Below are 24,604 nucleotides of genomic sequence, written 5' to 3'. Positions count from 1 at the left end.
AAAAGTCAGCTATGAGGGCAGCTCGGTAGCCTAGTGGATTGAGAGTCAGGCCTAGAGACGGGAGGTCCTAGGTTCAAATCTGGCCTCAGACACTTCCCAGCTGGGTGACCCTGGGCAAGTCACTTGACCCCCATTGCCCACCCTTACCATTCTTCTGCCTTGGAGCCAATATTGACTCCAAGACAGAAGGTCAGGGTTTTTTATTAAAAAAAAAAAAAGTCAGCTATGGCATAACGGAAAGAGAGCCAAACTCAAAGCCATAAAGACCTGGGTTCAATTTCTACCTCCGACATATACTGGCTATGTGACCTTGAGTCACTTAACCTCTGCTCTAGACAGTTCTTAAAAGCTTATCATTTGCCAAGGTGCCAACCTGCATTGGTAGGAGGAATTTCTTCACCTGGAAGTCTCTTATATCATGGAAATAGGTCTGGTCTTCATCTTAAATCTTCAAGAGCTATATTTAAAGGGGAACAAGGATGCCATGTTACAGAATGAACCTGACCCCTTTGTTTATATTCTAAAAGATTTTGTCCCCTCGGCATCTGTAGTTCTGGTGGCTGCTCTTAAGCAGCTAAGGTGATCTGACAGCCAGGGTTCTTCTAAACACACTCTCCCTAGGGCTATGACTCCTTCTCCCTCAGGAAAAAAGGAAGGATTGCATATAAACAGACATCAGAAGAGAGTGAATACACCTGGCCACAAATGACAAGAAGTCCCTTCCATATCTCTTCTTTACAGGAGCCTGCTTTCCTTTAGATGCTTTTGCTAACAAATCAGTCCTAAATAACCTTGTTGGGAAGAGCCAGAGAGGAAGTCTTGAGGGCTGGGGAGTTGGTGAGTTTTCTTAAATGGTTGTCCTTCAGCCATGTGGTCCTATTTCCTCTTTAAAAGCCCTGAAAGCCAAGAGACGCTTTCCAGAGTACTACTGGCATGTTTAAAAAATAAAAATAAAAAGGCAGCCCAAGAAAGTAAATCTATAAATATGAACTACACAAAAATGGCCATCTGGACTCATGCCAAGGGCTCCAAGAAGACATCTTCAGGAGTCCTGCCGCTCACACCGAAACAGTTTTTCCTTTTTTCCATCTGCTCATGATGAAGGTTCCCAGAGCCACCAAGGGGATGCACATAGTGGAAGAGGCAACAAGAAGGCCGATCACCGCCAAGGCGTAACCAGGATAATCTCTGGTTACCAGCTGACCCTGAAAGCAAGACACACAACGGGATCAGGAAGCAAGTAGCGAGGAGAAAAATGACCACCACCCTTCGGCCACCTTGGAGGACATACTTGGGAACGGACTCCTTCCCAAGCCTGAAAAGGACTGCATCATGTTGGCCTCTCAGAAGCCCCGGCTTCCTTCAGAACTCAGCTCAAGGGACACCCTCTCCAAAAAGCCTTTCCTTCTCCGCCCAAGCTCCGAATTGTCTCTCCTAAACGTTTGAATCATGTGTTTATTGTCCTTTACGTGCACGGCATCTTCTGCCCCCTCCACACCATCTCACAGTGTAAGCTCCCGAGGGCAGAAGTTATTTCATTTTTGTCTTTGTTTTGCAGCACATAGTAGGCATTTAATAAATGCTTGTTGCTTCTACTTCAAAGGCATACCTATCCTATTTCAGGCTAATTTCAGGAACCCAGTTTTAAAGCTGGGAAAGACCGGAGGGGCCAATCTCCATCATTTTACAGTGGGACCAAGAGGTTAAACCACTGTTACAAGGACACGGGGCTGCCCTCAGGATTTGACTCCAAATTCTGCATTTTTTCCCATGGTATCCTGCTGCTGGATACTTCTTTACCAGCTCCCCAAGGGCTCTCGGCACGTAAGACATCAGTTCCCAAGTACGCCACTTGCGGGTCCTACTTGAGCAAACCAGAATCTTCGTTCCTCAAGCTGTTTCATCGTAGGGAAAGGCCACCTCATCAGATCATACATCTAGACCTGAATGGCGCCTTTGAGGCCATTGAACCCAACTCTCTTCATTTTACGGCTTAGGAAACAGAATCTGAACAGGACAAAGTGATTTGCCCAACATCACCCGGGTGGCAGTCGTTGATGCAATCCCCCTTCCTTCCCTTGGCATCAGGAAGTTTTGCCTGGGGTACCATATTCCATAGCTTAGTCTTGCTTTTGTTTGGGTCTGTGTTCAAGGAATGAATCCTCTCTGAGGCTGGCCAGACAGACCCATCCTCTTTGGAAAACTTTGGAATCCAAGTTCAGTTTGAAAAATTCTTGCAGAAATCCAAATTGGTCAGAAGGTGGCAGTGCTCTGTAGCCCAAAGAGCCATGGAGTCTTGGAGAGGCATTTAGACAGACTTACAAGCCTGGTTGCTGAAGCTGCATAATTCAAGGGTCCCAAGGGAGAACAGGCTGTTTTTCTTGGGTCTCTGAATAGAATGAAACCCTCCCATGTCCCAGTAACTGAGTAAGAAGAAGAAGGACCCCCAAGCTAAAAGCAAGTCATCCTCTGATCCTGGGTTAACCATCACAGACTTTAGAGATCAGTTGGTCCAACCATTCATTTTCTAGATGAAAAAACAGACCCCCAGGGAGGAACTTGTGGGTATGGGTCCCTCCCCCAAGATCCAGCCTTTCCCCACTATATTAGTTTTTTTAAAGCCCTTACCTTTTGCAATTCTAAGCCAAAAGAGTGTCAAGAGCTAGGTAACTGGGTTAAGTGACTCGTCCAGGGTCACATAGCTAGATAGCGTCTTACGCCACATCTGAACCCAGGTCGTCTCAACTCCAGGCTGGCACTCTATCCCCTGTTACCTTACTGCATAATATAGTAGCAGGGGGTGTTGTATTATGCTGCCACCCCAAAGATGCAATGATAAGGGACAATAGTCATATGAAAGGAAACACCCAGGAGGCATCTGGTAGTGAGAAGAATAATGAATTGGAGGACCAAGGCTCCGCCTGCCTCTGTGTGACCTAAAGACTAGTCCCTGGACTCCTCTAGGATTCAGCAGGGGGCGAGGAGGGGAGCTCACCGATCTCCTGGACCCGAGTGGGAAGGAGAGACTTACCTGCGTGGCATCCCAAGCTTGGTACTGCAGGGTCCCCGCCAGGATATAATCCGTCAGGTAAAAAATGAACAGGCTGATGATAAGCAAGGGGCTCACGAACGCCCAGATGATCTTCCAGTACCAGTTTGGTTTGTAGCCAGTCATGACTTGAAGGTCGTTTTCAAATCTATGAAAAAAACCCAACAGAATGAGAAAGAGGGCCAGGGAAGAGATCCAGGCTGGACCAGCCCAGCTAAGAGAAGGGAAAAGACACTCGGAGAGCCCAATGGGCCATCCAGCATGGTTCCTGCTTATTTGGGAAGATCCCACCAAGTGTTTCGTTCAGATTGGTATGTCACACACATAGCCAGGATCAATGGCCAAGTGTGCTCACTTCTCTACTTGTAAGCCCCATGCACCCTCCTAGCTTGGTGCGGAGGGGTGGTGGTGGGGTGGTGGCACCCTGAAGGTGGCTTGGCATTACCAACCCCAGTTACCTATAAAGAGGAATAACCTGCTTGGGGATATTTGAGAGGAATCTGCCCAAGGACAAGGATGAATTCTGGAGGAGCTCAGGTAGAAAGGCAAGGCTTGGAAGGGAATAGGGAGAAGGAACAATGGCGCCCCTTAGGGACCTTTGCTCGCTCTTCTCTCCAGCTATGTAGCTGCTCAGAAGCAGATTCGCCAGGGGGCAGGCTGAGGAGGGGCCTAGTTTGTTATTTGAGAATAGCTCTGGCTTCTGGGAGTTTGGAGGGGGCAGGGAGAGGAAAAATTAGGAAATTAAATCTATTAATGAAGAGTGATTTTTGAAATGACCGTTTTCTATTCAATTCAATCCCAGAGTTCTGAGCTAGAAGAGACCTCAGAAATCCTCTTACCAGGGGTTTATAATCTGGCACTGTGAACAGATTCTAAGAAGTATGGATGGAAAAAAATGATATCTCCATTTCAATTTAATAATAACAACTGATATATAGTATATATGTGATGTGCTATATAGGATATAGCACTTACTATGTGGCAAGCACTATGCTTAGCACTTAACAATTATCTCATTTGATCCTGGCAACAATCCTGGGACGTAGGTGCTATCATTATCCCCGTTTTGCAGATGAAGAAACTGAAGCAAACAGGTTAAATGACTTGCCTAGAGTCACACGGCTAGGAATATTTGGGGCTGAATTGGAACTCTTGTTTTCCTGATTCCAGGACAAGTATTCTATCCATGGCACTACCAAGCGGCCCCAATATAATTGGTTTCCTTTGAAATCTTATCATTTTAGAATCTTGAATAATTTTGAAATCTTATTATTTTCTTTTCTACATTTAAAAAAACGCCATTCTGAGAAAGGCTCCATAGCCTTCACCAGACTAACAAAGGGTAAGAATCTTTTTTTTTTTTTTTAATCCTTACCTTCTGTCTTAGAATCAATACTATGTATTGGTTTTAAGGCAGAAGAGCAGTAAGAGCTAGGCAATGGGAGTTAAGTGACTTGCCCAGGGTCACACAACTAGAAAGTGTCTGAGGCCAGATTTGAACCAGGACCTCCTGTCTCTAGGCATGGCTCTCAATCCACTGGGCCACCTAGCAGCCCCCACAAGGCTCTTAGTCTAATACAACTCGCCCATTCTACAAATGACAAGGAAAGAAATAAGCATTTTTATAGTGCTTATGTGCCAGGCATTGTGCTAAGTGATTTTAAAAATATTATTTCATTTGATCCTCGCAACAACTCTGAGAGATAGGTGCTATTGTTATCCCCATTTTACAGTTGAGAAAATTGAGGCAAGCAGAGGGTAAGTGGCCTGACCAGAATCACACAGCTAGTAAGTGGCAGAATTATGAGATCATAGATTTAAGAGTTAGAAGGACCTCTGAGGTCATCTAGTCCAACCACCTTGTTTTACAGATGGGACTACTGAAGCCCAGAGAGGTTAAACAATTTGTCTAAGATCACACAGATCTTTAGCAGAGCTAGAATCTGCACCCATGTCCTCTGCTGAGTCAGGAAATAAGTCCAGGACTACTGACTTCCCTCTCTCTGCCTCTCTCTGCCTCTTCTCTGAGTCTCCTCACCACGAATGGTGGATATCTGTATCTATAGAGTTGTATATTATATAAATAAACTTACTATCTATCTATCTATCTATCTATCTATCTATCTATCTATCTATCTCTATCTATCTATCTATCTATCTATCTATCTATCTATCTATCTATCTATATATATATATATATATATATATATAGAGAGAGAGAGAGAGAGAGAGAGATGGGTGGTTATCGATGGATAGATAGGTAGATGATTGGTACTCTATGAGATAAATAAATGGATAGATAGATATCAAAGCAGTGTGGGATATAGTGGATAGAGGGCTGGTCTAGGAGTCAAGAAGACCTGGGTCCTGGGTTCAAGTCCTTCCTCTGACACATGAACCCTATGACCCTGGACAAGTCACTTAATTTCTCAGTGTCCCAGGCAGCCCTCCAAGATAATAAATTGCAGCATAGGTACCTCTCTGCTCTGAAGAGAGGCGAATCTCTCTACAATGGCAAATGAAATCACAGATTCGGTTTTTTAAAAATGTATGTACATATGTGGTCTTGCCTGAAATGATTAGAAGTTCCTTGCAGGCAAGCGCTGGTCTCCCTTTTATCTTGGCATCCCTAGCGTCTGGCGCATAGTAGGTACTGAATAACTTCTTGTTGATTGATTAAATGGATTGAATAATTACAATAACAACAAGAGCAATAGCTAGAATTTATCTAGCACTTTACGATTTGAAAAGTGCTCTATGAAAATCATCTAATTTCCTCCCCAAAACAGCTCAGGAGGCAGCTGCTATCACTAACCCTATTTTATAGAATTTCCAACAATGGTTAAACATTCCGAGTAAATGAAGGGCTGAGGGGATGGTAAGCACAGTTGGACTTGGAGAGTGGGTGAATGAACAGAAAATGACATAAAGTTTAACAAAAACAATGTTAGGAATCAGCTAGATGGTGCAGTGCTTAGAGATCCAGACTGGGAGATGAGAGGACCTGAGTTCAAATCTGGCCTCAGACAATTCCTAGCTGTGTGACCCTGAGCAAGTCACTTAACCCCGTTTGCCCAACTCTTGCCCTTCAGTCTTGGGCAGAAGATAAGGGTTAAACAACAACAAAAAGCAATGTTAGTTTCCATTAGGAACTTGTTCTCCTCCTCCACAAGATGTCGAGGAGTCCCCAATTCTGTTGTTTTAGAGGTATTATTCCCCTATTCCCAGTATTTTCTTTTTCAGAGGCATTATGTAGAGAGAATTTGGGCCCTGGAGTTAGGAGAGACTTGGGGCGATTGCCCAACCCAGGCACTACCATGTGAATCAGCTCTTGTTCTTTGCACCCCCTTAGCGCCCAGATTAGCAGATTAGTTCCTGGAAGGGATTTGCCTCTTACCTTTTTAGGCCATAAACATAACAAACAGCAATTGTTTCCACCAGCACAATGAGCAGCAGAGAGAGGGTGGCAGCATAGTCGTTGAATATGTCAAACCAGTAGTTTCCAGCTTCCATGGTGAACACCAGCCCAATGGCACAGTTAATGAGGCACACAAGACCTGGGGTGGTGGTAGAGGAGAGAAGAGCAGCTTCCTTACTTGCTACAAGTCTGAATTTTGTGGGGCATCAGGAGCCCAGGGAAGGCAGCCCTATGGGATGGATCAGGTATGGACACACATCTAGGCAATAGCTGAGCTTCACCCCCACCATCTCTCTCTATTGATCTCTATTTGCATATTAGACAAATATGTTTATGGATAAATATATTTAGAGAGGTTGAAACTTATGGGTCCATTCACGAGTTATTGGTGGGACAATCCCAGCAGTCCTTGCACTCCTGGGTATGATGAAGATTGGCCAGTTGGGCCAAGGTCTTTCAGTCATTGTGTGAAGTGATAAAACTCAGCTGCAAGGATTCAGCCCCGACAGAAATGAGGCTCTGGCTCCCTTGCGCTAATGATTCTGGAACTGGAAGGGACCTCAGGGGCCATCTTTCATCCATTAACGGGAAATGGATGGGCAGAGAAAAGGTTGTCAAGTTACATGGCTGACTTCATAGGATTTTCTCTGCCATGTCAAAGAAACCAAGGACCCTTTCACCCTGGAGGCACATTCCACCCCAGATTATTTCAAATCGAAGTACCCGCTGCTCTCTGATTGGCCCATCCCTCCCAGAACCTTCATTGTAAAGAGGATGCCCAGAGCAGCCATGATTTCACTCTTCTCCAGCCTGCACTACTGACTCTCCACAGAACTTTCTTCACCATCATCTTCCCCTCCTCACACAGCTTCCCCCTCTAGACTGTAAGTTTAATTAATGAATTCATGTAAGCTTAATAATTGATGGCGGGGACCCCCATTCTTTCTGCTTATGTTTGCATTCCCAGCACTTGGTTCAGTGGAACAGAAGAACTGCTTCATAAATGCCTTGATTTGACTTATCCAATGTCCTGTGGTGGCCAAACCAGGAATGAAACCCAAGTTCTTTGACTCCGTGTCTTGCTTTTTCCAAAGTGCCCCACTGGAGATGTTCAACAATAATCATTTATTCAATCCCCTCTTTGTGTCGGGCGTAGGGCTGGTTAGAGCTGAAGTAGGACCTGCCTTCAAGGAGTTTCTATATTATTGGAAGAGGAAGCTCTAACACACACACACACACACTCCTAAGTAGAAAAAAGTGATTTCATGAGGGAGGAGCTCTGACCAACCAAGGAAGGGGGCCTGCTGTGGGTGGCAGCATCTGGGCAAGGCTCTGAAGGAGGCACAAATTTGAAGGGGCAGAAGGAGATGGAATCCATTTCCAACAAAGACTATAAGAAGAGGCAGGAATTCCACTAGAAAGGTACATGAGAGTCAGATGTTTGAAAGATTTAAAATCCAAGCAGGATTTTGTACTGTTGTGCTGTTATGAGGTCTATCTGTGCTGCCCCAGGACTTTAGCATGTGATCATCATTTGGGCCAAAGACCTTCTGGTCTGGATCTATGAGTCTGTGTATGGTTAGGTCCAGCCCAAGTCAGTAAGTAATCTGAGAGTGAATGGGAGAAGGGCCATGGGGCACGTTAGAGGACTTCCTGTCTGGGCAATCCTTTTTAGTCTAAGCTCCCAGGGCTGCCCACCCTTAATACGCTGTTCCCAATGAAAGGCTAACCTGAGATTGCCTCCTTGGGTAAGCGGCTTGAAATGGTGTTGCTGTCTGTCAGAGGAGTGAGAATGGCAGCGGTATTCCCCAACATGCTTCCTATCCCCAGCATCAGCAGCATAACAAAATATAGCACCGACCACAGCTGGGACACCTCCATGTTTTTAATGGCTTCAGTGTAGACAATGAATGACAGTCCAGTCCCCTGGACAGCCTGCCAATAATAAGAAGATGCTGTTATATCAGGTGCCAACCTTCTTCTAGCTCCAATGGGCAGGGGGGATGAGCCTGAGGTTCTCAGAGTTCCTAGGACAGCATTGGTGAAGGTTTTCAAGTTCATGTGCCCAAACTGCAACTTCTAGCTGCCCGTGAGCCCTCCGCATTACCTCAGAGAGTGGAGGGAGAAAGTGCTCATTTAGAGCAGCTGGACAGTGGGGCAGGGCATGCAAAAAAAATGTCCAGGGAGGGGGCAGCTGGGTGGTTCAGTGGATTGAGAGCCAGGCCTAAAGATGGGAGGTCCTGGGTTCAAATTTTGTCTCAGATACTTCCTAGCTATGTGACCCTGGGCAAGTCACTTAACCCCCATTGCCTAGCTCTCACCACACTGCTGGCTTGGAACCAATATATAATATTGATTCCAAGATGGAAGGTAAAGGTCTAAAAAATGTCCTCAGGCACTGGGAAGAGGGGGAATGGAGCAGATCCCTCTTTCCCCCATGCTAGCTGGACAGAGTGCCAATACTTCACCAGCGCTGTCCTAGAACATGAGTCCCTTGCGCTATATTTCACTTTTTATCTCCAAACATCACTCAATGGCTCTGTGCTCAAGTGAGCCCATTATGTGAAATAATAAAAATTAATGACACTTTGCAGAATTTTGAGATTTTAGGAGCTCAAACTTATTGATGATCTTGAGAGCTATTAGGTAGAAGCATGGGGTTTGATTGTCTGAGTCTAATATAATTCATGCTCTATTCTCCCTGGGTAATAATAATTAACCTATGTATGGTACCTGATATAATGGCCCATTACTGTATTACAAGAAATAGTGACTATATAGAATACAGAGAAGCTCCCAAGATTTGTATGAATTGATGCAAAGTAAAAGAAGCAGAACCAGGGAAGCAATAAAGCCAAAGACTAGTAATGGAAATGGAAAGGACACCCCCAAGACAAAAAGATCTGAATGTTTGGTTATTATAATGGTCAACCTTGGCTCTCAAAAAAAAAAGAGAGAGAGAGAGAAAATGAGCTTTCCTTCCCCCTCTTTTGCAGAGGTGGGAGGATATGGATGTGGAACATTGAATACACCTTCATACTTGAGATATTGGTTATTCTCCCCCTTTTTGTTTTTAATTTTTGTTACAGAGGACACTTTGCTGGATAGAGAAGAGGAAGGCAAGGGACATATATAGGTATTAAACTGATATAAATATATACACATAATTTTTAAAAATAAGAATAATAGTGGGAAATTTCTAGTCTTTTTTAAAAACTTCACCTTTTTTTCTTATAATCAATATTAAGTATTGGTTCCAAGACAGAAGAGTGGTAAGGGCTAGGCAATTGGGGTTAAGTGACTTGCCCAGGATCTCACAGCTAGGAAATATCTAAGGCCATATTTGAACCCAGGACTTCCTAACTCCAGATCTGGCTCTCTATTCACTGAACCACCTAGCTGTCTCCTGTAGTCATTCTTCATTTACAAACACAGGATCAATCTCTTTAGCTCATTATTAAGAGAGTTCTCCCTTTCTCATAGGTGTCTATGAGGGTTCCAGTTTGGCTTGTGGCAATAGGCATTGTGGAAAAGACAGCAGAGAAGCTAGACTAGCAACACTTACCGTGTCTAGTTCTGATTCCAAACTACAGTTCTTAATCTCTGGGAATATTTTACTGTATTCTGTTGGGTAGGCAGATGCCAGGTAGACTTTCGTCTCCTCCAGGTTGCCTGGGGTCAGAAAGCCATCTTCCAGGTCAAAGGAATTGGTCAGCAGCAAGATAACCCTGGGGAATCAAGTTCATTGTGTTACTTGCCAATTTAAGAACCTTCGGGAATCCACCGTGATCTAGTATCTGCAAGGGTTTGGCTACAGAGCCTGGGAAGATGAAAAGGATCTTTTGGTGCCCATGTCACCAGCCTTCTCTGTCATCGGAGTGGGGAGGCAGCTGTGTGATTTTATGCCCTTCCCTTCAATATCATCATTGGCTTGCTTAGGTAATAAGTATCTTCAAAATGTAGGAACTTTGTTTTAAATGAGTCAGGAGACACCATCCCCTCCCTCCCCCATATGCCACCATATAATCAGAGCTTTGACAGGATTATAGAATCAGTGATTTGGGGCTGAAAGACCAGAGGATACCTAATCCAACCTCCTTATTTTAAATCTGAGGATCCAAGGAGTTAAAGGACTTAGCCAAGGTCATACAGGTAGTAAGTATAAGAGGTAGTATGTAATTAGGAATTCTAGCTCCAGGGGATAATTCATTTAGGAGGGGAGAGGGTCTGGAGCCTGGTTAAGATATGCTAAAGATGGAGGTTTGGGAAGGAGAGGAAGCTGAGGGCCTGGGAGTCCAAGGAGATAGAAGTTAGAATGGGAGACATTTAATTAGGTAGTAAACTGACTGCAGAGGAGAGAAAGTGACCTAGAGGGTTCTAGATGTCAGCACCAAGGACCTAGACAGGGTGGAGTAAACTGTAGAAGAAGTAGTTGAGTGATGATGACTGAGGGAAAGGCTGAAAATGGTCAGGGGGCACATGGCATATGCCAATTGATCCTGTACATCAAAGACTGGAATAGAAAGAGTAGCCAGCTCTCAAGGTTATTCCAGGAGACATGGAGACATGAAGACCTCTTCAGAAGAAGGTGGCGATTGACTGAACCCCAGAAGATGGAAAGAATGCAAGGGGACTTAGAGAAGAAAAGGACTTCAGTGATACAATGAAAGCACCTTGAGGGCAGACCCTATTTCAGTTTTGTCTTTGTATCCTCAGCTAACACAGTGCCTGACACATTGACTAGAAAGAAACCTAGCTTGGTAGAGAGGGCACTGGATCTGGTGTCAGGAAGTCTGCAGTTCAAATCCTAGCTGAGTCATTTAAGGGTGATGCTGAGCAAAGCACTTGTCCTATGTCCCAGTTTCCTGACTTCTAAAATGAAGGGGCTAAAACCCAGGGACCTCCAAGGTCCCATCTAGCTTCAAATCACATGATGTTAGAATTGATTAACAATGAAGAGGGATCCAGAGGGCTCCATGGAAAGGCAGAAAAAGAGAGGGAAAGGCAAGTCTAGAGCTGAGTTTACCATTGTCCTGGAGAACATTAGTTGGAGGTCTAAGACAGAATGATGTAATGGAAAGAGTATTGGATTGAGAGTTAGGGAACCTGGGTTGGGATCCAAAATCTGTCACTTATTAACCATGTGACTTTGGGTAATTTAAATTCCCATATGGGCCCTGGGCAAGACACTTAACTTCTCTGTACCTCAATTTTCATCTTTAAAATGGGTAAGGTGGATCCAATGGCCTCCAAGGTCCTTTTCATCTCTAAATTTACAATTCTATGATCCAAGTAGTTTAGCCTCTCTGGACCTCAGTTTCCTCACATGTAAAATGAAAGTATTAAATTAGATAGCCCCAAGGATCTCTTCTTCCTCTCTATCTATGACCCTATGGCCTTCCCATCATTCTTACTTATTGATGCAGTTCTCGTAGTTGAATGTGGCCTTGAAACCATAGATGGAGAATGTGACGATACTGGCAAAGATGGACGTGGAACTGTTAATCAGAGACACAATGATGGCATGCTTCTGGCAATTGTTGCTTGGCTCATTGTAGCTGGCAAAGGCGATCAGGCTGCCAAACCCAAGGCCAAGGGAGAAGAAGATCTGGGTGGCTGCATTGATCCAGGTTTTGGGGTTCGCTAACTGTTCTATCTGAAAAGTCAAAGACGGAGAGGAAGCTGATCAGAGGATAAGGAGAAATTGGCTACTCTGGCACCAGGGATTATAATATAGGAATGAGTTAATTATATGTTTACTATGTGGGGCAGCTAGGTGGCTCAGGGAATTGAGAACCAGGCCCAGACATCAGAGGTCCTGGGCTCAAATCAGGCCGTGGATACTTCCTAGTTAAGTGTGACCCCGGGCAAGTAAGTCACTTAACTCCCAATTGCCTCATCCTTACCATTCTTCTGCCTTGGAACTGAAACTTAAGTATCAATTTTAAGATAGAAAAAAAAATGCTTGCTATGTACCAGGCATGGTACAAAACACTGAGGATTCAAAGAAATGCCAAAAACTGGTCCTTGTCCTCAGGGAACACATTAGATTTGTTACTCAGACTGTCAGAAATTTGGAAAGGTTGGCGGGGCCAGTTGTGAAGAGCTTTCACTTCCAGGCTGGCTGGGGAATTCGTATTTTATCCTAGAGGAAGCTGGGAGCCATGGACAATTTTTGAGCTGGGGAATGCCACGGTCAGATCAATGCTTAGGAAGTTTATTTTGGCAGTATTGTGGAAGATGGAGTGGCAAAGGAGATCAGAAGCAGAGACCAAACCTGAAGTTCTTCAACCAGTCCAGGTGAGATGGGAGGACTTGAATTAGGGCAGTAGCAGTGAGAAAGAAGAGAAGAGGTTGGATGTGAGAGATTGAGTGGAAGGAGAATGGGTGGAGCTCAGTCACTGATTGGACAGAGGGTGGTCCTATACACCACCAGTTCCTCAATATAAGACCTCTCCCTTTGTGCTTCACTATGGAGCTTAATGAGCAGGGAAAGGACAGAAAGAAGGTTGGTGAGGCAAAGTAGAGAAGGGGGAGTCTTCTTTCCATTCCAGAGCCATCATGCTAATTATATTAATAACTCACATCGAGAGTGTTTGATCTTTAGAGAGCACTTATAAGATGAAAACCTAATCCATTCAGTGCTTGGAGAGACCTCAGAGGCCATCAAGTCCAATCCCCTCTTTTTGCAGATATGGAAACTGAGTCAGAAAGTGAAGATATTATTCTATTTGATCATTGAGAAGACTAAGTTATGAAGGTCCAGAGACATCAGGTGATTAGCCCTGGATGAAATGGCTGGACAGCAACTTGAGCGGGTATGCAGGGCTTTTGATTCTGAGATCCATGTTCTTTCCCCCACATTCCTTTCTTCCTCTTTCGAACTACAATAAGCTAGAACCCAGAGCAAGTGGAAGATTTCGGTCCTAGGACTGCAGAAGACAGCCTTGTTACCCCCTCCCCACTCTCCTAGGCTCTCCAGGGCAGAATGGAGCTTCCCTTGGACTCTACACTCTAAAGGGAGGCTCTGCTAAGAAAAGGGCAATGGAGGAAAGATAAAGGTTTATCCTTACCTTGGGAGTGAACATGTACGCAAGGCCATTGGTGGCTCCATGCAGGGTGAGACCCCGAACCAGATAGATGATGAGAACACAGTAAGGCAGGGACGCGGTTACATAGACCACCTATGGGAGGCAGACGATCCTGGTTAACCTCTCTATTACCAGCCCCCAAACCTTCAGCCATTTGAGAAGAGGAAAGGAAGCCCAGCTGTGCCTCCAGTGACGCCCTGTTTGATCCCCCCAGAGTGAATTTTTGGCAGCATGGGACTTAGATTGTGGGTGCAGCCCTGAGTGCTAGTCTGTTTGGGGTGATTTTCATTTAGTAGTGGCTAACGCGAATGGGGTAGGGGCACTTGGAGCCACCAAGACCTGAGTTCAAGACCCATCTCAGACACTTAACTAGCTAAGTGATGCTGGGCAATCACCCTCTGCCTCAGTTTCCTCATCTGTAGAAATGAGGGTTTGGAACTCAAGCCCAACTGGAAATGGATGGTCCTATGAGAAACCCTGGAATAAGGGAAACTTTATTACTTAAAAGAATCTTTTGGTCAGGTTAACAAATGTAACATTCTAGCAAGCATGATAACTTGTTAAAGGAGTCATTCTTTTGGAGTAGCAGTAAGAGTAACACTGGAAACAAATATAACCGATGCAATCATTTGTGATGTGGAGACTTCTGGGAAGGTTAACTCTGGCTCAGAATTCACATGGACCTTTGGGGTGTCTTCTAGAGGGGATTCTCAAAGTCTGGGATACCCATATGTTTGTGCAGAACAGGGTTTGTGGGTGGCATGAGTTTGTTGGCATGACCCTGAACTACTACTACTACTACTACTTCTTCTACTATTACTACTACTACTATTACTATTACTACTCCTCTTCCTCCTCTTCCTCCTCCTCCTCCTCCTCCTCCTCCTATTTCTGCTGCTGCTACTACTACCACTACCAGTACCACTACTATTTCTGCTGCTGCTGCCACTACTACTACTACTACTACTACTATTACTATTACTCCTCCTCCTCCTCCTCCTCCTCCTCCTCTTCCTCCTACTACTACTATTTCTGCTGCTGCTACTACTACCACTATCAGTACTACTACTACTACTACTACTACTACTACTACTACTACTACTAGCTAACTAGCATTTATATAGCACCTACTGTGTGCTATGTTAAGCACCTTACAAATATTGTCATTTGATTCTCTCCACAGCTCTGGGAGGCAGGTGCTATCATTGCCCTCATTGACTTGAGTAAACCGAGGCAAAGAGAAATTAAATGACTTGCCCAAGTTCTCCGAGCTAGCAAGTACCTGAAGCTGGATTTGAACTTGCTTCCTGACTCCAGTCCCAGCACTCTACACGCTGCCACCTCAGTGCCGTTAGGTGTACACACCACTCCTGTCAAACTCTAGTCATTTGTATCTCTGGGCATCGCCTTTCCTAGGAGCCTGCAGTGGCTTTGCCCTGGCTGCTGGCAGCATAGGAAGAAGTCCGCCTAGATCATTTGCCCTCGCTTTATGGACGGGCTGACTGGAGGTCATGAAAGTTAAACCGACCTGCAGCCCCCCAATGAGAGGTGAGGTCCTTGATGTACCAGGACCAGATGTTCTCTGCCTGACAGTTTTTAAGGGATTCAAGGGTGAAATGGTGGAATTGGTAGCCAGAATGTGCATCTTGCCTCTACCTTGCTGCAGTGCTAGAGGACAGGCATTCCTAAAAAAAGAGACCTTGGAAACTCACAACCATCCTCTCTTCTATAAAATAACAGCTTCAGGGGCAACTAGCTGGATACTTCCCAGCTGTATGATCCTGGTAAAGCCACTTCCCCCATTTGCCTCAGTTTCCTCATTTGTAAAGTAAGCTGGAGAAGGAAATGGGAAATCACTTGTGTATCCTTGCCCAGAAAACCTCGAATGAGATCCCGAAGAGATGGACATGACCAAGAAACAACTCAACAACAAACTTGGATGTAGGGAACAGATGACAGGTATAAATAGGTGCTTCGATAGAGGGAAATGAATGGCACTTCCTCGAGACCAGTATTGAGATCATTCTTCTTTAATGAATTTAACAGTGAGGTAAAAAAGGACAGAGCTGTACTAACCTCACGTTTGTAGATTCATGGATTACTATGTGACAAACATAAATTTCAAAGAGTTCATAATATCTGCTATCTCACTTGAGCCTTACAACCACCCATTAAATTAATACAGGTATTGGGGCAGCTAGGTAGCCCAGTGGATAGAGTGCCAGACCCAGAGCTGGGAGGACCCAGCTTCTAATCTGGCTTCAGACATATCCTAGCTATGTGATCCTGGGCAAGTCACTTAATCCCCATTCCCTAGCCTTTAACACTCTCCTGCCTTATAAGCAATACTTAGTATCAATTATTTTTTTAACCCCTTACCTTCTATCTTAGAATCAATGTTGTATATTGGTTCCAAGGCAGAAGAGTGGCAAAGGCTAGGGAATGGAGGTAAAGTGATTCACCCAGGGTCACACAGCTAGGAAGTGTCTAAACCCAGGAACTCCAATCTCTGAGACTGGTTCTCAATCCACTGAGCCACCCAGCTGCCCCACTTAGTATCAATTCTAAGACAGAAGGTATGGAGTTGTTTCTTAAGGTAATGCAGGTATTATTATCTCCATTTTACAGATGAAGAAACTGAGACTTAAGAAGGTTAAATGACTTACTCATAGTCATACATAACTAGTAAATATTAGAGACAGAATGTGAACCCAGAACTTTTTATCCAGCCCTTCTGGTTCCAAGGCCTCTATTCTGCTATAGCTAACTCACATTATGGGTCCAAGATAGATTGTTAAAGGAAGAGATTGATATTTCGGAGGAAGCTTCGTAGACAGCAATCATGCCATCTCACAAAATTTCTCTTCCTGCCTCTTAAAGACACAAAATAATGGATTGGCCAGATCAACAGTGCGCCCCCCAAATATGACTGATCTTAGGTTTTTTCATTAAATGTTGTGTAATTGGAGGGAGAAACTGAGACCTTATGGTTTTTAACTGAACCTCCTTTTTCTTAGTCACTTCTGGCCTGCCTTATTGGACCAGTCAAGGGACTTGGGACAGAAGATTAAGTCAATTAAGTTTATACCCTTGTGATCTGCCAACTCTCTTGACCTGGTGCCAGCTCACCCCTTGGACTTTTCCGAGGCTGGTTAGAGAGATAAGTATCACCATTCTAGAACTGGAAGGTCTCTGGAAGGCTATCTAGTTCAACTTTCTCATTTTACAGATGAGGAATCAGAGGTCCAAAGAGTTTAGTGGACTTGTCCCTGGTCCCAAAGGTTGTAGGGATTTGAACTCGTGCCCTTTGACTTTTGAGTTCAAGCTTTTTCCTTTGCTGGATTGTAATCTCTCCTCCTAAACTCAAAGGGACCTTTACAAACCTTTCTTCCAGTTTCACGTTGTAACAAACACTGAGATCTTACCTTGCCAGTCGACTCTGTGCCTCTCAGAATACAGAGATACACCACCAGCCACGCCAGGATGAGGCACAAGGCTTGTTCCCACTGGATGCCCCCATTCTCCTCAATGGAGGGTGAGATATTGAGGGTTTTCCGGTACCAAAAGTACTGAGTTGATGAGGCTTTCTCACATTCATCATCATAACCGGTGAGATTGCTATTCAGTGGGCAGCTGGACCATGGCAAGGGATCCTTTGGGATCAAAACAATTATTATGCCAAGTATGGATAATAGAAGAATGAAGGACAGGATGGGGAAGGGAAAGAAACATTACTATAGTGCCTACTGTGTGCCAGGCACCGGACTAAGTGCTTTACAAGGATTCTCTCATTCAATCCTCGAAACAACCCTGTGAGGTGGGTACTGTTATTATCTCCATTTTGAAGTTCAGGAAACTGAGGGAATCAGAGATGAAATGATTCTCTCAGGGTCACCCAGATTTGAACTCAGATCTTCTTGACATTAGACCTAGTACTCTACCCATTACACCATCTACCTGCTTCACACATAAGGCTAAGTCCTAGAGGGAAGCTCAAAGGGAAGGAGGATGAGGAATTAGGTACTCTGTCAAGAGGGCAAAGAATGAAGACCAGGCTCAGGAGCAGAAGCAGAAGGTCAGAGGGAAAATCCAGTCATATTCAGAAGAAAGAGAGGACAGAGATGGAGGAGAAGTAGCAAAGTATTCTGGGAGGAGAAAGGCAGTATGTCAATCAGTGATGAGAGGACCAGACCAAAATACCAAACTACAAAGAGTGGTAGAGGAAAGTAGAGGAGAGAGGACCACAGTGTCCACTGCAAACATAAGGTAGAGAAGCCCCTGCAGTGCCTAATTAGTCTTATCTGTTAAAAAATGTAATGGGGAGGGGCAGCTAGGGGGCTCAATGGTTAGAGTACCAGGTTCAGAGAGGGGAGGTCCTGGGTTCAAAACTGTTTCAGACATTTCCTAGCCGTGTGACCCTGGGCAAGTCACTTAACCCCTCCCAATAGGATCACTGGGGGGAATGTATAGTTGGAAAATCTTGAACCTCTAAAACTACGTTACCCAAAATTCCTTTCTGTATTACCTAGAATGCTTTTCCCTTTGACCATGTTTGCATGGCCATGTTTGTGTAAGTTCTGAAGCTCTACCTCTCTTTTCTTGTTTTGTTCTTGCAAGCAAGCTGGATTAGTTTAGAACCTTTTCACTCTTTTTTAAAAATGTTAATTTATTATTAATAAGACTTTATAAAATATAATACTTAGTTACTGAATATTAATTTTCACCTTTACACCCCCATTGCTTAGCCCTTGCCCTTCTTTCCTGGAGTTGTTACTAGGTTGGAAAGTCAGGGTTTAAAAAAAGAACAGGGATTAGATTTTGGACTGGCTCAGGATATAATGGACTTGAGATGCTGGTACGAAGGGCTGTAGGTCATTGCTGTTCTGAGATAAATGCTTGAACATAGCTGCCATTCTAAACATTTCCTTTCTTCCAAGTATGCCCTATTCATCTTCCAGAGGGTAGGGTTCAGCACTTGTTTGTGCATGACCCAACATAGCTTGGAATAAATAATAGGGGAAAGTACACGGGAAGGGAAGGCTTTCTACAGACATGGATTAAGAGCCTTTTTTTTAATAGCTGGAAGGGACCTAAAGAGAGATGATGTTACTGAAAATAAGAAAACCAAGCTCTAGAGAGTTTCACTGACTTGTCCAGGATTACACATCTAGTTACTAGAAGAGATGGGTGTCCTCTCCCCCTTTTGTTTTTTAAAAATATGTTTATTGAAGAAGCTAGGTTGGCCCAGTGGATGGAGTGTTGTGCCCAGAGTCAGGAAAACCTGAGTTCAAATTCTGTCTTGGACATTTGATTCTGGGCAAATCACCTAATTTCTCTCACCCTCAGTTTTCTTGTCTGAAAAATGGGGATAATAATAGCACTGAGTCTGGCACATAATAGGTGCTTATTAAATGCTTATAAACTTCATTTTCTACATTTTCCAGTCTTCTGGGTCTGCCAGCTGCTCTCCTAAAAGGCTGTAGTGTCTGTTCCCACCACTGACTTATAATATCCTGCATGCATTGCCTGTGATGCTGAGGTCTTTCACTATGATTTGTTTTTTGGTGGGCCTCCTTACCCAATGAGTTGGGGTATAGCTGAGCTATATGCTTGCATAAAGTCGTTCATGTATTCTGATCTTTAGACAGCTGTGGCTGTGCCAGAAAAGGCAATACCTTTGCCTCCTCACCCTAAAGGAGGGAGAGCCTGGCAATCTTCTGAAAAGTGACAGGAGCAATGAGCTTGGGAGCAGATCTCTGTCCATTGTAGCAGGACACATAGAGTGTACAAGAGAAGATAAGAGACTCAACGTCATTGCTTCTTTTGCTGCTGCTATCCAAAGCTAGAGAAGAGTGACTGGGGAAAGATCACAGCTAAATAAGATGGAGGAGCCACATGTAGAATGGCAGCGAGTATATGGTGCTGAGAACAAAACTGATGAAATTCCTACTTCTCTGTCCTTTAGTTCATTCTGGCTCTCATGATGCTCCTATAGCCCAGCTTTCATTTCTTTTTGTTTTTTTTAACTCAACTTCCATCTTAGAAACAATACTGTTCCAAGAGAGAAGGGTGGTAAGGACTAGGCAATGGGGATTAAGTGACTTGCTCAGGGTCACACATCCAGGAAATGTCTAAGGCCAAATTTGAACCCAGGACCTCAATCTCTAGGTCTAGCTCTCAATGCACTGAACCATATAACCCCCTCCTCCCCCCATTTCCTTAGGACTTCTATTTGGGTATTTACTATGTGTTCTCGAAAGAAAAAAGTTTCTCTAAGATATAGTTTTTGTGTAGATGTGCCTTGGGAAGGGGAGGGAGAATAAAAAATGGCTGAGCAGGAGGCAATGGTTGCCCAAGAACTCATGCTTAGGGAAGAAGATTCCCTTTCTAAGGGCTGGAATTTTTCTCAACTTGGAACTTAAGGTAAAAAAAAAAAGAAATATTATTGATACATATTGCAATAGCTTCCCAAAAGCAGAGAAAAGAAAAAAAAAAGAATTTGTACCATCCTTGACAAGATAAGCCTGTATTTTTTTTCCTAGTGGAAGGGAACTTGGTAAGAAAAAGTAGGAGAAAGTTCTTCTGTGGCAGTGACCTGGGACCAACTTTCCTTCTATTATTCATTTACTCCAAAGTTTTAAAGAGCCCATCCTCAGGGGCAGAATAAGGACTTTGTCAAAGTAGATACTTGAGAAGAAAAGCTAGGAAAGAGTGGCTCCATCTATTTAAAGGTGGGAGCCAGAAGGAGGGAGTAGCTAGTTCTCTTCCATCAAATCCCAAACCCCATTCCAACACCCAATCAATATTAGACTTGAATACTCCAAAAAGTTGTCTTTTCCCTCCTCCTGGCTTCCCCATGTGGGTATTACATCCATAAAATGTGGAAAACAATTCATATAATTCATTAATTTGAGTAGCTATGGCTAAAAAAAACTTCATTACAGTGGGCTCTTCAAATTTAGATATGCTGGCTCTAGGATAAGAGTCAGAAGGCACATTACTGTTTCATTTCTACTTGAAGCAATTCCAGCATGGAAGAATCTTTCAGAATGTGTGTTCTGTAGTGCTTTTGAGAACTTAGGGTCATCTCCACCCATGGGTGTACTGGTAAATGTTTAGCAATTGGCTTTCTGGGGGAGAAAAAATTAAATTGTGCATGACACACATTTAATCTGCATTATTAACCTTTTCTCCATTACTTTCTTAAACCTAGGCAATGAACAAAACAATAAAGCAAACATAAATTTGTAGATTTACTGATTTCTTTGACAATCATTAGGGAGATGCCAGAGGGGGTTCAAGGACACCACTGCCTTTACCCCACAGTGAAGAAATAGGAGGGAAGCTTTTGTGCAGGTATATATCTTCTGGGTTTTCATTTCTTTTCTTTCTTTTTTAAAAACCTTACCTTCTGTCTTAGAATTGATGCTAAGTATCCGTTCCAAGGCAGAAGAATGGTAAGGGCTAGGTAACTGGGTTTAAGTGACTTGCCCAGAGTCATACAGCTAGGAAGTGTCTGAGGTCAAATTTGAATCCAAGATTTCCAGTCTCCAGGTCTCTTTCCACTAAGTCACCTCACTGTCCGTGGATTTTCTAAAGAGTGGCCAATGTTAGTGTCTCCGCTCATCCTCGGGAGATCATTGTGAAGGTACATATACCAGAAGTAGTTTGTGTATGTCCTTGGAGCCCTCTAGAATTTTTTTAAAGGGAGTTAATATCATGTAGTGTCCCAGGCTCACCGTCTCTTCAGCTCTCTTCTGCTGTGTCTTGTAGCAGAGCACAAATGCCCAAACTTTCCCTTGACTGGCACTGATTCTTCCTGCTACTCCAGTGTTCACACCTCCCTAAGTCCCAGGGTATTAGAGGGTAAAACCCATCACTTTCTCCTGTCAATGTCCAAACTGGTGAGGCAGAAATTCCAGATTCCTTTTACTTTTTCCTCCCCTACCCCAGGGCAGACATTCAAATAGCATTCTTGGAACACTCCTCAGAATAACATTAGCCCACACTGATAGGGAGCTTTAAGATGAGCAAAGTAATTCTCAGTAACTGTGGGAATCTAGAACTGTTATTCTCATTTCTCAGAGGAGGAAACTGAGGTTCACAGAGGTAAAAGTGACTTGCCCAGGCTTACATGGTTAGTAAGGTTTGGAGGTGGGACTACAACCCAGCTTTCTTGATGCTCAGGACACTTTCCACTACAGAGGTTCTTCATCTGGGATCCAAAATTTGTTTTTAAAAAAATATTTTTGTAGCTATGTTTCCAAAGAACTGGTTTGCTTTGTAATCCTATACATTGAAAAATATTATTCTGAGAAGGAATCCACTGACTTCACCGGGGGTACATGATGCAAAAAAGGTTAAGCACCTCTGCCCTACACCATGCTGACTCTCAATAGTTCTTGTCAAGGAAAACACACAAACTAATTCTAATAACAATCCTGAAGTAAAGAGCATTAGCTGAAACTCATACTCATTGCCATCAAAGAACATTTGGGAAGCACCCTTTGGGCAAAGCAAGTAAACAGTGGGAGATCAAAGCAGATGATTCAGGAAGTCAGAACAACAGGAATTTAATAAAACTGCAGGCCAAAGCAAAACAAGGAAGGTCTCTCTCTGGAGCACTAGTTAATTCCTAATGAATCTCATGAAGTGTCCACACGTATTTAAATCCACACTGTTTGAAGTTATAATTGTGTAAAACATGGTCACTGGTTCTATGTAGCACAAACTCAAATACTTTGATCACTTCTCTAGATTCACTAATTATATTTATTTGGACCTAACTCTAATTTCTCAGTCTCCTCAATACAGCAGGAGAGAGGCACCTCCATTCATTTGCTGAAGGATAATAGAAACTGGCATGCCAATTAAGCTCTATTTAGTCATACCCCTTTCTTAGCATAGTGGCAGTTGGAAGATACTGGTTTCTTGACAGGGAAAATGGATAAACAATGAAACCTCAAGGCTCAGTGTTAGTATCATTCAGATCGAGACAGGATATTGTGGCCTCGGAATACAACTGCCATGATCCTTTTTGTTTTCTTGCTTAAATTTTTTTTCAATCAATGAATATTGATCTTTTCTCCCTCCCATTTTCTTTGCTTTCTCTCCTCCTCCAGCCTCCACAATTAGAAAGGAAAAAAAAAAACCAAAGTACATTATGAGGATGTATTGTCAAGCAAAACAAATTCAAACATTGGTCATTTCCAAAAATAGATATATCTTAATCTGCCCCTCAAAGTCTCTATCAGATTGAACGTACTGTACCCTGACCCTCAACATCGTGCCATTGGTCCTCTTTGGATACAAAGGGCCAAAAATAATAACATTGGGTGAGTAGGTAGCAGATTTCATCATGAGTCTTCTGGAGTAGGATTAGTCATTGCATTGATCAGAATTCCTAAGTCTTTAAAGTTGTTTGTCTTTTCAATATTGTGGTTTTTGTAAACACCATTCTCCGGATTCTGTTCACTTTGCATCAGTTCATGTAAGTCTTCTCAGGTTTCTTTGAAAGCATCCTCTTCATTGTTTCTTATAGCATGATAATATTCCAACAGTCATATACTTTAACATATTCAACATTCCTCAATGGCTGAAAGTTGGTAGGTATCCCATCCATTTCTAATTCTTTGCTACTGCAAAAGGAGCCGTTATAAATATTTCTGCATACAAGAGTCTCTTATCTGTTCTCTTGGGGTATAGATCTACTAGAGATATCACTGGTTCAAAGGGTCAAAAGATATCACAGTTCAATTGCTTTGGGGGCAAAGTTTTGAATTGTTTTTCAGAATAGATAGACTAGTTCATAGTTCTATCAGCAATGTGATAAGGGGGGCAGCCAGGTGACTCTGTGGATAAAGAGTAAGACCTGGAGATGGGAGGTCTTGGATTCAAATGTGACCTCAGACACTTCCTAGCTATGTAACTCTGGACAAATCACTTAACCCTCATTGCCTAACCCTTATGGCTCTTCTGCCTTAGAATCAATACACGGTATTATTGATTCCAGGAAAGAAGGTACTATAGATAAAAAACAAACAAACAACTAGCACATTAATGTACTTGTTTTCCTGAAACCCCTCCAGAAAGTATTTCCCTTTTATCAACTTTGTCAGTTGGATTTTGCTTTTCTTAGGACATATCTTTCCCTTAATCTAGTCTCTCTCTTATTTTTTCTATTCCTTTTTCCTCCTTTTCCTTCTGTTTCCCTATCAAGTGAAACATATTTCTATCCCCGGCTATGTGAATGTATATTTCCCTTCTTTGAACAGCTTAGATTAAAGTTCAAGTGTCACCTACTCTTCTCACTTTTTAGACCTCATTATATAGACTTTCCCTTATTTCCTCAATTATATGAGATAATTTCCCCCATCCTTCCTCTCTTCTTCCTTTCCCACATGTATTCCTCTTCCCTTCCCTTTCCATTCTTTTTAAAAAATCATTAAAGCATAACAGAACTACTCTTAGGCTCTGTTTAATTGGATATCCTCTGAGATCTCTGATGATGATACAGTTCCAAGGGGACACATGTACCTATATTAAAATGTAAACAATTTATTCTTGTTCTGTTCTTTGTAATTGCTTATTCAGGTTTCTCTTGACTTTTGTTTTTGCACTTCAAAATTCCTATACTGCTCTGGTCTTTTTTTTTCCCACCAGGAATGCTTGTAAATCTTCCATATTATTAAAGATTCATTCCTGACCCTTTTGTACTGTATTCATTTTTGCTGAATAACTTATTCTTGGTTGTAAGTTCATATTTTCTTGCCTTTGCCTTTGGCAATATCCCCTTTTAAGCATTCTGAACCCTTAGAGCAGTGACTGCTAAATTATGTATAATCCTGACTATGGCTCCATGGTACTTAAATTTGTTCATTTGCTCTGTTTGCAGCATTTTTTCCTCTGACTTAGAAGATTTTGGCTATAATATTCCTATGACCTCCCTCCCTCCCTCTCTCTCTCTCCCTCTTCCCTCCCTCTCCCTTCCTTCCTTCCCTCCTTCCTTCCTTCCCTCTTTCCTTCCCTCCTTCCTTCCTTCCTTCC

At 43.2% G+C, this 24,604-nt stretch overlaps 1 protein-coding gene across 2 annotated transcripts in view; it reads right to left on the bottom strand.

Moving 5' to 3' along the window:
* Positions 1-201: 201 nt before the first annotated feature.
* Positions 202-24,604, bottom strand: part of SLC6A20 (solute carrier family 6 member 20) — a 46,662-nt gene continuing 22,259 nt past the window's right edge. Inside the window, exons 4-11 of one of the 2 annotated variants that reach the window (XM_044678611.1) lie at positions 16,984-17,211; positions 13,541-13,651; positions 11,882-12,123; positions 10,033-10,195; positions 8,198-8,402; positions 6,447-6,606; positions 3,032-3,197; positions 202-1,205 (exon numbers count right to left, since the gene is read on the bottom strand). In XM_044678611.1, the coding sequence (XP_044534546.1) occupies positions 1,059-1,205; positions 3,032-3,197; positions 6,447-6,606; positions 8,198-8,402; positions 10,033-10,195; positions 11,882-12,123; positions 13,541-13,651; positions 16,984-17,211 (1,422 nt within the window). In that variant the 3' untranslated portion in view covers positions 202-1,058. The remainder of the gene's footprint in view (positions 1,206-3,031; positions 3,198-6,446; positions 6,607-8,197; positions 8,403-10,032; positions 10,196-11,881; positions 12,124-13,540; positions 13,652-16,983; positions 17,212-24,604) is intronic. The other variant, XM_044678612.1, reaches the window with a different exon arrangement.

This window comes from Gracilinanus agilis, chromosome 5 (assembly GCF_016433145.1).
Source record: "Gracilinanus agilis isolate LMUSP501 chromosome 5, AgileGrace, whole genome shotgun sequence".
In the NCBI taxonomy this organism is placed as follows: domain Eukaryota; kingdom Metazoa; phylum Chordata; class Mammalia; order Didelphimorphia; family Didelphidae; genus Gracilinanus; species Gracilinanus agilis.
Note: the sequence above shows the minus strand (reverse complement) of the source record. Positions and strands in the feature narration are given on the sequence as shown.